The sequence below is a fragment of the Corvus brachyrhynchos genome, unplaced genomic scaffold, assembly GCF_000691975.1.
Source record: "Corvus brachyrhynchos isolate BGI_N302 unplaced genomic scaffold, ASM69197v1 scaffold126, whole genome shotgun sequence".
NCBI lineage: Eukaryota > Metazoa > Chordata > Aves > Passeriformes > Corvidae > Corvus > Corvus brachyrhynchos.
This window is the reverse complement of record NW_008239283.1, coordinates 6,971,774-6,981,737: the sequence shown is the minus strand read 5'-3', so window position 1 is coordinate 6,981,737 and position 9,964 is coordinate 6,971,774. Positions and strand designations below refer to the sequence as shown.

General features: G+C 48.9%; 1 protein-coding gene across 2 annotated transcripts in view; it reads right to left on the bottom strand.

Annotated features, from left to right (window-relative positions):
• The window catches only part of SLC12A8 (solute carrier family 12 member 8), a 47,429-nt gene extending 39,189 nt beyond the window's left edge, over nt 1-8,240 (bottom strand). For both annotated transcript variants that reach the window (XM_017740256.1, XM_017740257.1), the window contains exons 1-4: nt 7,992-8,240; nt 6,991-7,137; nt 3,983-4,174; nt 1,382-1,613 (exon numbers count right to left, since the gene is read on the bottom strand). In XM_017740256.1, the coding sequence (XP_017595745.1) occupies nt 1,382-1,613; nt 3,983-4,174; nt 6,991-7,137; nt 7,992-8,060 (640 nt within the window). In that variant the 5' untranslated portion in view covers nt 8,061-8,240. The remainder of the gene's footprint in view (nt 1-1,381; nt 1,614-3,982; nt 4,175-6,990; nt 7,138-7,991) is intronic.
• Nucleotides 8,241-9,964: the final 1,724 nt, after the last annotated feature.

Genomic DNA, 9,964 nt, shown 5'->3' with positions numbered 1-9,964 from the left:
CTGACGTTTGTATTCCTCTAATTCTTGCCTCCTGGTCCTGTGTTCACTTTCCTACCACCAGGTCTCACCTCGAGTCTTCGTTTTTCTCTACTATTAGAAAGGTCTACTACGAGCACAACAAAAATACAACACACACACACACACACACACACGGCCCCATTTCCTTTAGAAAAAAACTTCCTGTGAAACGCAGCTGTTTGGAGCAGGTCACTGGTTTGCTTTCTCTGCAAAACACGCCACAGCAACACAACTGTCCTTGCTTCATTCTCATTTACAAGGATCTGCTGAAACTTTCACAGGCTCTCATTTGGGGCATTTCTTACATGCTAAATATAAAGAGCAAATGCCTTTCCATAAAGCTCTGTCTGACAGGGGAGCAGCTGCTTCTGTCCCCGTGCCACCGTCCTCGCACACCACACTGGCAGCACAAAGTGAAACAGCAGCATGAATGACCCTTATCAGTGTTACAGCTACCCACATGACACCTCCTGCCACCCAGCCCAGCAGCTGACCACAGCTGTCAATGAAAACTGAAGATCTTTCCTCAAACTCACTTTAGCAGGTCACTTGCAACCCCCCAAGGTGCTGCTGGACACAGAGGAAGCCAAGAAAAAGGTGACACCTTCTGTTTACTCAGCTAATTACACTTCATTATTGCTGGAGTGGCCGCTGTGGCGTCCGAAGATGTGTTTCCCAGCAAACAGACAGAGGGAAGGGAACAGGACTTGAGGTGTGAGCAGGGCTGCAGGTGGGAGCTCTGAACCTCCACCTTGCCTGAGCTGAAGCTGTCACTGCAGGCTGAACTCAGTCTGGGGAAAGTTAGTGGGAGAAATCCCACTCGTGGCTCCTTGAAACCCCAGCAGTGACCTGCCCTCACCCAGCTCCCTCCTCAGGTGCCCAGCACAGCCCTGGGCAGCAGATCCAGCAGAGTGGATGGCACAGCTCAGCACAGCCAGGGTCTACGTGGTCTCTGGGACAAGATCTCCATAACCCAAAGACACAATCCTCCATTTTCATGGGCACAATGCTTAATGCCGAGTTAGGCAGCAGAAGGCTGCAAAGAACACTGCAAACACAGATGCTCTCTGTTGTTAGAAAAACTCCAAGTGAAACATAACAAGAGCACAAATTGAGAGCTCAATCCCTGGGCTTAAACACCTAAATCAATAAGGCATCTTCAATTATGCTCTAGAAACACTCCTTGCAAAATTATGTGTTGTCTCTAAAAGATCAGGAGAGACATCTGGAAGCTCTGGACTCTACCTCTGCCCAAGTGCGTGTCACTTTACCATCACACCTAAGGAGAAAACCCCAGGGAATTAATGAAAACCCCAGGGAATTAATGCCTCCTGACCCCAAAGCAATGAAACCCCGGTTTTACCTGGATCAAGGTGTGTAAAGGACCCAATGACAAAGTCCAGTGTTGAGACAGCCAGCAGGAAGAGCAGCAGGAGCTGGAGCCTGATGATCCACTTCACCCCAGCCAGGTTGATCCCCAGCAGGCCGAGAAGTACAGCCAGGGAGATGCCACGCACTGCCCAGATGTTGCTGAGGCTCAGGACATCTGCAATGGACTCTGCAAAGCCGGTGATGTACATGGCGCCTGCAACACACTGAGGGACACAGCTCTGTCAGTGCCCCACAGGAGAAAAAGGGATCCCCAGCCCCAGCCCCCATGCCGGACTGTGGGGACCTGTGTTCAGACAGACAGACATTTGTGTCACAGTACAACCTCTAATGTTACTCTGGCCTGCAGGGACTGAACCTTATTGCTGTAGGACAGCACACTGCCAAGGCAGCAGAGCTGCTGCCCGGGCAAACAGGGAAGGCTGGGTGCTAGGGCTGGCAGCCCAGCAACGTTCCACTGTAACACCTACCCTCTATTAACACTCCAGGAGAAACCACACTGGCTTCTCTGAGAGAGAAAAGGATGAGTCAACTTCTATGTTTCTTCCCTTCTCCTGTTTCTCTGGAGGAAAGGGTCCCAGTTCAACACCTGCCTGAAGAACAGCAGTTTGTTTCCCCCTTCACTGCCTCCCAGGGGTTATTTTTAACTCGGTGTTTAGTTTGGATGCAAACTCTGATGTTTCACCAGCTCCCTATCTTGCTGGAATGGAGCCTGCACTTTGGAGGAGAGCACATTGTGTGAGCCGTGCCCCCCTGAGCTCCCAGGAACACTGCCTTTTTGCCTTGCAGCAGGACAGGGCACACGCTCTGCTCCGGGTGGCAGGACAGGACACCTGCAGCACGGCTCAGTCCTCAGACCCCACTGCAGGGCAACAATCCCAAAAACCAGGACATTTCCCTGCAGAAATTCCCACTTGCTGATATCTCAGCAACAACCCTTTCCAGTGCATGGCACCCCGGAAAACCAGGTTAGGGCAGACAGCTGCATTTGATATGGCTGTGTGATCTCAGGTCCTGCAACCCCACCATCCCTGTCCACAGAGGAGGGATGTGCAGCTCCCGCACGAGTGGAAGGGAGAAAACCCCACCCAAGACAGCAAGAGCAGAGCAGAGCCTTCATTCACTGCAGATGCCCCACCTTGGACAGACCCAGCACTGATCCTCTGAGGGCGTTCAGGACAACCTGGCTCATGCCCGCGAGCTGCAGGATTTGTGTGGTTTTCAGCAACGTTCATGGCATTCACCTGTTTAGACTCAGACACCTACAACTTGGAGATCCTGGAGGATTCCCTTCCATCACAGGCAGACACCTAGATCAGGGGAACTACAGCGAGAGTCTTTCTCTGCAGCATGTAGCCAGTCATTCCTCACTTGCCCCAGTCAGAGCAGGGAATAGGGAATACCCCGTTTCTGGCAGTAGTTGCCTTATGACAGAGCTTACAGCGCTCTCTGAGCATCCTGTAGCAGGGGATCAGCCTGCAGCTGGTGCAGAGCACGTTGGGCAGAAAGTACAACTGAGAAGGGAAAGGCATCAGCAGCTTTCAGGAGCAGGCAAAGAGATTTTAAGTGAGTTGCCAGCTCCCAGCCTGCAGCCCCTGTGCACATAGGATGCCAAGCCTGGGGCCAGGGCTGCTGCAGCCCAGCTTTTACAACCCTCAGGACAGGCTGCAACCTGATTGCTTTCCCAGACAGGGTCCTCTCAGAGAGCAAGAGTGGAAAATATGACAGGAAGGATTCTCATGTGTGGCCCATTTCCATATCTTGGCTTGTAACTGGGTTCAGTTTGTATTTTATGGACACTTGCTTTTAATCTGGAGTGAAAGGAGAAGAGGGGATTATTTTTGGTTTGGGGGCTGTTAAGGGGTTTTGGAGATTGCTGTAAGCAGTCTGTTAAAAACAAACCTCCATAAAAATGCTTCTCTGCTCACCACATTTTATACTATTCATAACATCTTTATGGGAGGAGAGGGTTAAGTTACTGCAGGTTTAAGTGATTATTTTCCATTCTTTATGCATGTGTATTTTTGTGCTTCACCACCACAAACAGCTCCTTAGGATCTTTCAGAAAACCCAGAACTGTGACTTTTGGCTCACAAGAAGTCAGTTAGCTGTGGCCCTTACCCCTGCCCAGCTCTCCTCCCACACCAACTCCACTTCTGCTGGCTCCCACAGAGAAGCAGCCAAGGCTTGCCCAATCCCTAAGGGCATGTGGAGCACGCCAAGGCCAACCTGCCAGTCCACAGCCACTCACTGAGCTTGGCTTGGCCACCCTGACCTCTCCTGCTTCATTTAATTTCAGTCTCTTGCCAGCAAGGGCATGTCCTGGCAATGGGGGTAATTTGGGATGGGAAGACATGTCCTGCATGGCTTGTCCAGACACTCAGCTCCTCCACCAGAGTGACCCATGCAGAGGCTTGCTCCTGGGGAGCAGCGTGGTGCTCTCCCATGTTGTTCAGCACAGTGGAGCATTACTCAGATTTTACCTGAAACACTACTTTCTGCAGCAGGACAGCACAAGATTAATATCTGCATTGCAAAGCTTCCAAATTTTCTTTAAATAACTTTTTAAAATTACCTGGCCAAAAATGTAAAGGAGGCCAATGGTGCCCCCTACTCGACCCCCAAGAACAGTAGAAATCATGGAGTAGACTCCTCCACTTCCAATGCTGCACTTCTCACACACCCCAATTCCAGACAAGACTGTCACCAGGGCAACCAGAATGACAAAGGACACCAGAAACATGCCCATTACAATGCCAGTGTTTCCCTGGAATGAAAAAAAAATAATCAAATTAAGATTAATTCACACCAATCTGCTGGGACAGAAAAAGGACCTACCCACTTCTAGTCACTAGTGATCTATGAATCTGGAGTCATTACAGATTAAAAGAAACACACAGAGACACCCCTACTTGTCTAATTAACGTAATTGATTGCCAAATTAACAGCCTTTATTAGCACCTCTTTGATGAGAACCTGTCTTGTCCTTGAGCCTGGGGTTGGGCAGATCTTTGCATGAGCAGGTTGTGCTCTGTCAATGGGCTCCTCCATGAATCACTGATTTTGTCCTCTGGTTTAAAAGGAATGAGGTCAAACAATGATTCAGCCACCGCAGTCAGGGGATCACTGCCTGTCTGCACGGTTTAGAATGACATGCTTAAAAAAAAACCAAAACACTTTCATAACAAAGAGTAGTTTCAAAATTGAACCCCTGGGATTTGCAACAACTGATTTATTAACAGCATCAAGCTTGCATTTTAATTTTTCAGAACATTTACCTTTGAAAGCTCTGATCCTTCCAAACAATGAGATCCCAAAGAACAAAACCCCAAAGGCAACACAGCGTGGAAGATAAATAACACTCTCATAAAGCAGCGTGCGTCAGCCCTTATCTGCGGGGCGTACGCAGAGAGGCAGGTGGCTCTCGCCCTGCCAGGACTCGGGGGAGTTTTCTGCAGAGGATTCAGCCCCGTGGAAAAAAAACAACCCTTCCTGCTTGGGGTAGAGGGAGGGCCCCAGGAGGAGCTGCTGCACCCGCCACGGTCTCGCTATGGGGTGAAGAGCAAAAGCCTCTGAACAAACACAGCTGCAGGTCCCCTTCGGCAGCTTTAAATGCCAGCACGACCCCTTTTTTGGGGGGTTCAGTTTGCCATTTATGGTTGGAGTTTCAGAAAGAGAAGGTGCTTAGTACCTCCAAAATAATTTAAGAACTCTTCTGAGCTCAGGACCTTCCCACTCTCTTACACATGGCTGTAATTTATTTTCCAGGGTCAGGAGTTTTCCCTTGGGCTCCAGCCCACCTTCCCCTGCTGACAAATCGCTCAGGCCGGTGCACAGCAATCAGAAATCTCCTCCAGTGCCCAGTGCTTCGTTAACATCTGGCTTCCCTTCCTTTTACTCATATTCTAGGCCATGCCCATATCCCCTCTTTCCAACCTTGCTCCAGCAATGCTCACCTCTGAGGTCATGCTAGCCGTGATGGGGTTTTTATCACCAGCACTAAAAGGCTGCTTCCCTGCTCTGGGGTTGGTTGAAATCCCAGATTTTTTTCCTTTTCTCTTTTTTGTGTAAAAACAAAAACATATCCAGGATGTTGCTATCATCATAAAATCCTATTTTGGTTCAGCATCCTGCTGCCTTTGACAGGGGTGTTATCTGGTCAGTGGGGAACAGAGCCAAGGCTTGCTATAAACACAGCTGTGGTTGGGTCAGCACCACAGCCCACTCCAACCCCATACTTCTTTTTAAAAGGACAATTGTTCTTTTTCTTCAGCTGCTTACCCCAGGTTAAATGGTTAATAAACATGATATACTTCAGTTAAAAAAAAAAAAAAACAACAGACATATGCAAACATTCACTTAGCCTTGGGCTTTTCCAGAAACGTGGTACCAGACTATGGCAGCAGTTAATGGGCAATCCAACAGAAGAAAGGGTTAACACTAAGACCGAGGGGGAATGCAGGACTCACAGCAACAATAGCAAGCAGAGAAAGAGGGAAGAAAAAGCCACCATTAAACACTGATGCTTATTTATGCATGCGTGCTGGAAGGGGTTCGTGCAGCAGCAATCCCTGTTGAACATTTCAGCAAGATTAGGTCCCCTGGAACTGCAAAGCTTCACCAGCCCCAGCTCCAGCTCTGGAAATTTATAGCAAAAGCCTGACTCTGGGAATAGCTTGACATATGACTGTCCTCTGCCAGGGGATCTCTCTGCCAGCCCCGACTTCTCCTCCCTTCCCTTTCATGCTAGCTTCCAGCTGGTTCCGTTTTTCTTTTATTTACTGGCTTTATTTATATTTGTGTTTGCTCCAGCAGTAACTTGCTTTCAAAGGAGATGTGGAGGAAATAAAATCAGAAGGAAAAGGAAGCTAGAAAATCACCCCAACTTCTCCATTGCGACAAATGCAGCTCCCCTCAACACCTCCAGCAAAGCAATTTTCAGTGCAGAGTGCAAGCATCTTCCTGCTCCTTTTGGAAGGTGTCCACCATGCCTGTGACAAGAACTCTGCCTGAAGCTCAAATCCCGTCCATCCCTGGGGAAGCATTCCTTCTTCCAAGGGGAAATTTTGCAGCAAAACACGTTTTGCATCAGGAGGGGACAGTATTCCAGGCTCTGACCCTCAGTGAGATACTACTATGGACCCAGCAGTGGAAGATCCTTTCATGGCAATGACAATTTCACCTGACTGAGGATTTCCCATTCAAAAAATCAGGGACTCCAACACTGGTATGTTTGGAAGAAGCCTCCTCAGTGGTGTTGGGAAGATGGACAAGTAGCTGTAACTTTACCTGAAAAGTGGTTGTTTTGCCTCAACAATACAACACAAGGGTGTCCCTGTTCGTTTTCAAGGTTGGTTGTTGTGTTTGCCTTTCTCTCTCTGAAAGCTAAAAGAGGAAACTGCTCACAAAGACCACTTCAGCTACACATTTTAGTGGAACTTTTTGAAAGGCTACAAATTACCAGAGGGCATGAGCAACATCTATAACGAAGAGCACAGAATCCAAAACGATTGGGTGGTGATGGAGATACAAGGTAAGGAGAGGCACCTATTCAAACATTCAGCCAAGTCAGCACTCACTCACCACAAGCCATCCTGTCCTCAGGAAAAGAACCACTCCAAAAATGTTGATCATGCAGGAGGTGAAGACCCCATCCCACGTTCCAAAAAGCACTGGCTCCCATACAAACAGCTGGATCTTCCACCAGGGCTCGGTCTGCGTTTGAGATACCTAGAGAAAAGCAAAGCCTGGGGTTTACCTCTCGTGTTTTACAGGCAGGCTGCAGCAGTGGTGCCACAGCCAGCCACCAGCAGTGGGATGGCCACCAACAGCTGCTAAGATACACCTTTGCTGCAAATTATCGCTGCAGTGGGATGGCCACCAACAGCTGCTAAGATACCCCTTTGCTGCAAATTGTCGCCAAAATGAAGGGCTGTCGGGCTGCTGGGATCCCTGGGCCCTGAAAGAGAGGGCTCCCTGCAATACCTTCTTTATATTCTTGTAGAATAAGCAGCAACAGACCACTACTCAGCCTCAGTGAATTAACTCCTATGCATAAACTAAAAACACCATTCAAGGGTCCTTCACAGAGCCTGCAGCTATACACTGTGCTTCTCCTCCTGTCCCTACCAAACACCCTGCCAAGCCAAGCAGGGTGGGTCCTCAGTGCACAGGAGAAGATCCTTAGGGGATATGACAAACTAGGCTGGACCATCTTGGACCAACAGAGTAGGTTAAGATGGTCTTCCCATCACAGTCATGTCTCATCAGGACCCTTTGTTTCTCCAGGAGACATGGGACTCTGGTACTTGGGGCACAGTGAGTTTCCAGAATTGCTGGAACCAAGATCTGAAACTCCAGGGAAACTGCCATTTTCCTATGGCAACTGCTGCCTCCTGCCCTCTGGAAATCAGTCTTTTTTTTGAGGCACCTCTTACCCTTTCTAAGTCATACACCTCAGATTTACATAGCAAAATGAAGGGCAGTTTTGCTACTTCAGTCCTGTTCCCTTGTCACAGAGGTGACCAGGAGTGCAGAGACCATGGAGATGGAAATTTGGGAAAGGAAATGGCTCTCTGACATACCTGCTGTGCTTCCTCATGGAAGAGCTCTTGGACATATCCCTCACTTCGGGCACCATTCCGGCTGAACATCGTCTCCTCCACGGCACCTCCACCTGCCCAAAGTGCAGCTCTAACACAACCACAGGCAAAGGTGCTCTGAGTGGAAGGTCAGCTCGGTCAAATTGCTGCAGTGCTGAGTCCTCCGTGGTAGAAGATTCATGGTTTTATTCCAGCTTTACTGTGAAAGCAGGAAAGATGAAAGACATGACTGCTGCTTTCTCAGTCTGCCAAAGCACGAGGCCATTGCCCACACAGTCAACAGCAGCTCGTAGCAGATGCTGAACCAGAGTGACACCACAGCAAGAAGAGAGCAAGGCTCCCCCAGCACCCTCCCAAGCCCTGCCCCCAGCACAGGCTCCACCATCAGCCACACATTTAACAGTCCTTGGTAACCTTTTCCAAATCTATCCCCAGCATCCTGTAGCACTGGTTCCACAGCTCCACAGTGTTGTCTGCAAAAGGCATTTCCTCTTCTGGTTTTAAATCTGGTGCCTGGTTATGTCATTGCATGCTCCTGTTCTCCAGTGACACAGGACACATGGATTATTCACTTCCCAGCACCACTCATCACTTCACAGCCTTGATCATGTGTCCTTCAGCTGTACCTTTTGCAGACTAGGGTTCTGCCAGTGTATTCAGTTACCCACAGTCTCCCACACCAGCTGTCAAGAGGGACCTTTTGCCTATTCCTCAGTACAGTACACCATGCCTAGGTAAGAGGGCTGCAGCCAGAGGGGAGCAAGATTTGCTCCACAAATGTGGAGAGGGCAGTTTGTCTGGATCATTGGCTCTCAAGGGACTGGTAATTTGCTGGCCAGCTGAGCCCACATGTTTACAAGGGTCAACCGTGATCGCACAAGGCTTGTACCAATGGCTGGACACCTTACCTGAGACCAGAGACCAAATTAATCGCAGGCACAGGGCAGGAATTTCTGACTCCTCAAGCCTACAAACTATGGAGGCACAACAACCAACAGAAATGTGCTTTGCCCATTGCACGGGGACAGTGACATACAGAAACTACTTTGTGTCACTCAGGATTTCTGCACTAGGGTCTGAATGCCTTTCACTGTCCTGCCCTTTTTACTCTACTTTGAAATACCCAATAATAAATAACCAAAGCAGATGCTGCTCCACCACGGTGTTTCAGCTGCAGGAGGTCTCCTGCAGCTGGAGTACAATGGCCAGCACGGGAGGTTTTTCTTTGCCCTGCCCACATGGCCAGTTAAGCAGCACCAAAGCCATAAGAGTTCACTGATGCCCCACTGCTGCCTCCACTTTTCTTGAAGCAAATAACCCTTCATAATATCACAAATGGTTGCTCTTACAGGGAGACTGGGGCTTCAAGCAGGGCAAAAGCAGCAGGAGCAGATGAAGTCTAAAGAAACAAAGCTCATGTTTTTATTCAAATAGCCACAGTAATAAAAAGTGGAAGAAAATACACAACGTGAAACAAGATTACAATTGAATAGCCATACTCTCCAAAGAGTATTCTCCCAGTGCAGTCCTTCCTCAACAGAGACTTCACTCAGTAAAGCACTCACTGGGGTTATCCAAACTCCAGCCTGAAACAGCAGTCCCATCTGGATGTAGAAAAACAGGGAGGCTGCAGCCGTGTGGCCCCTGCTCTCCTAAACCACTCCACCAAGAGAGCCAGAAGGAGATGGCTCCAACCTCTTGCAGTAGCTCAGGGCTGAAGTGACTCGCTCAGTGTGTCTGGTGTGTAACATTACATGGATAGGTTTGATGCACCCACATCACCCATCTGGAACTTGCAAGATGCAGAAAGAAGGGCTGCACACATGGATTTTAGACCTGAAGCACACCTGAATGTTAGAAATGTTACCCACCTAGACATTTAAATCCCCTTGTCTCTCCATTTCCTTCCTTTTTCTCTGCTTTAAAACCCTTCTCCTGCCCTGTCCTCCAGAGCC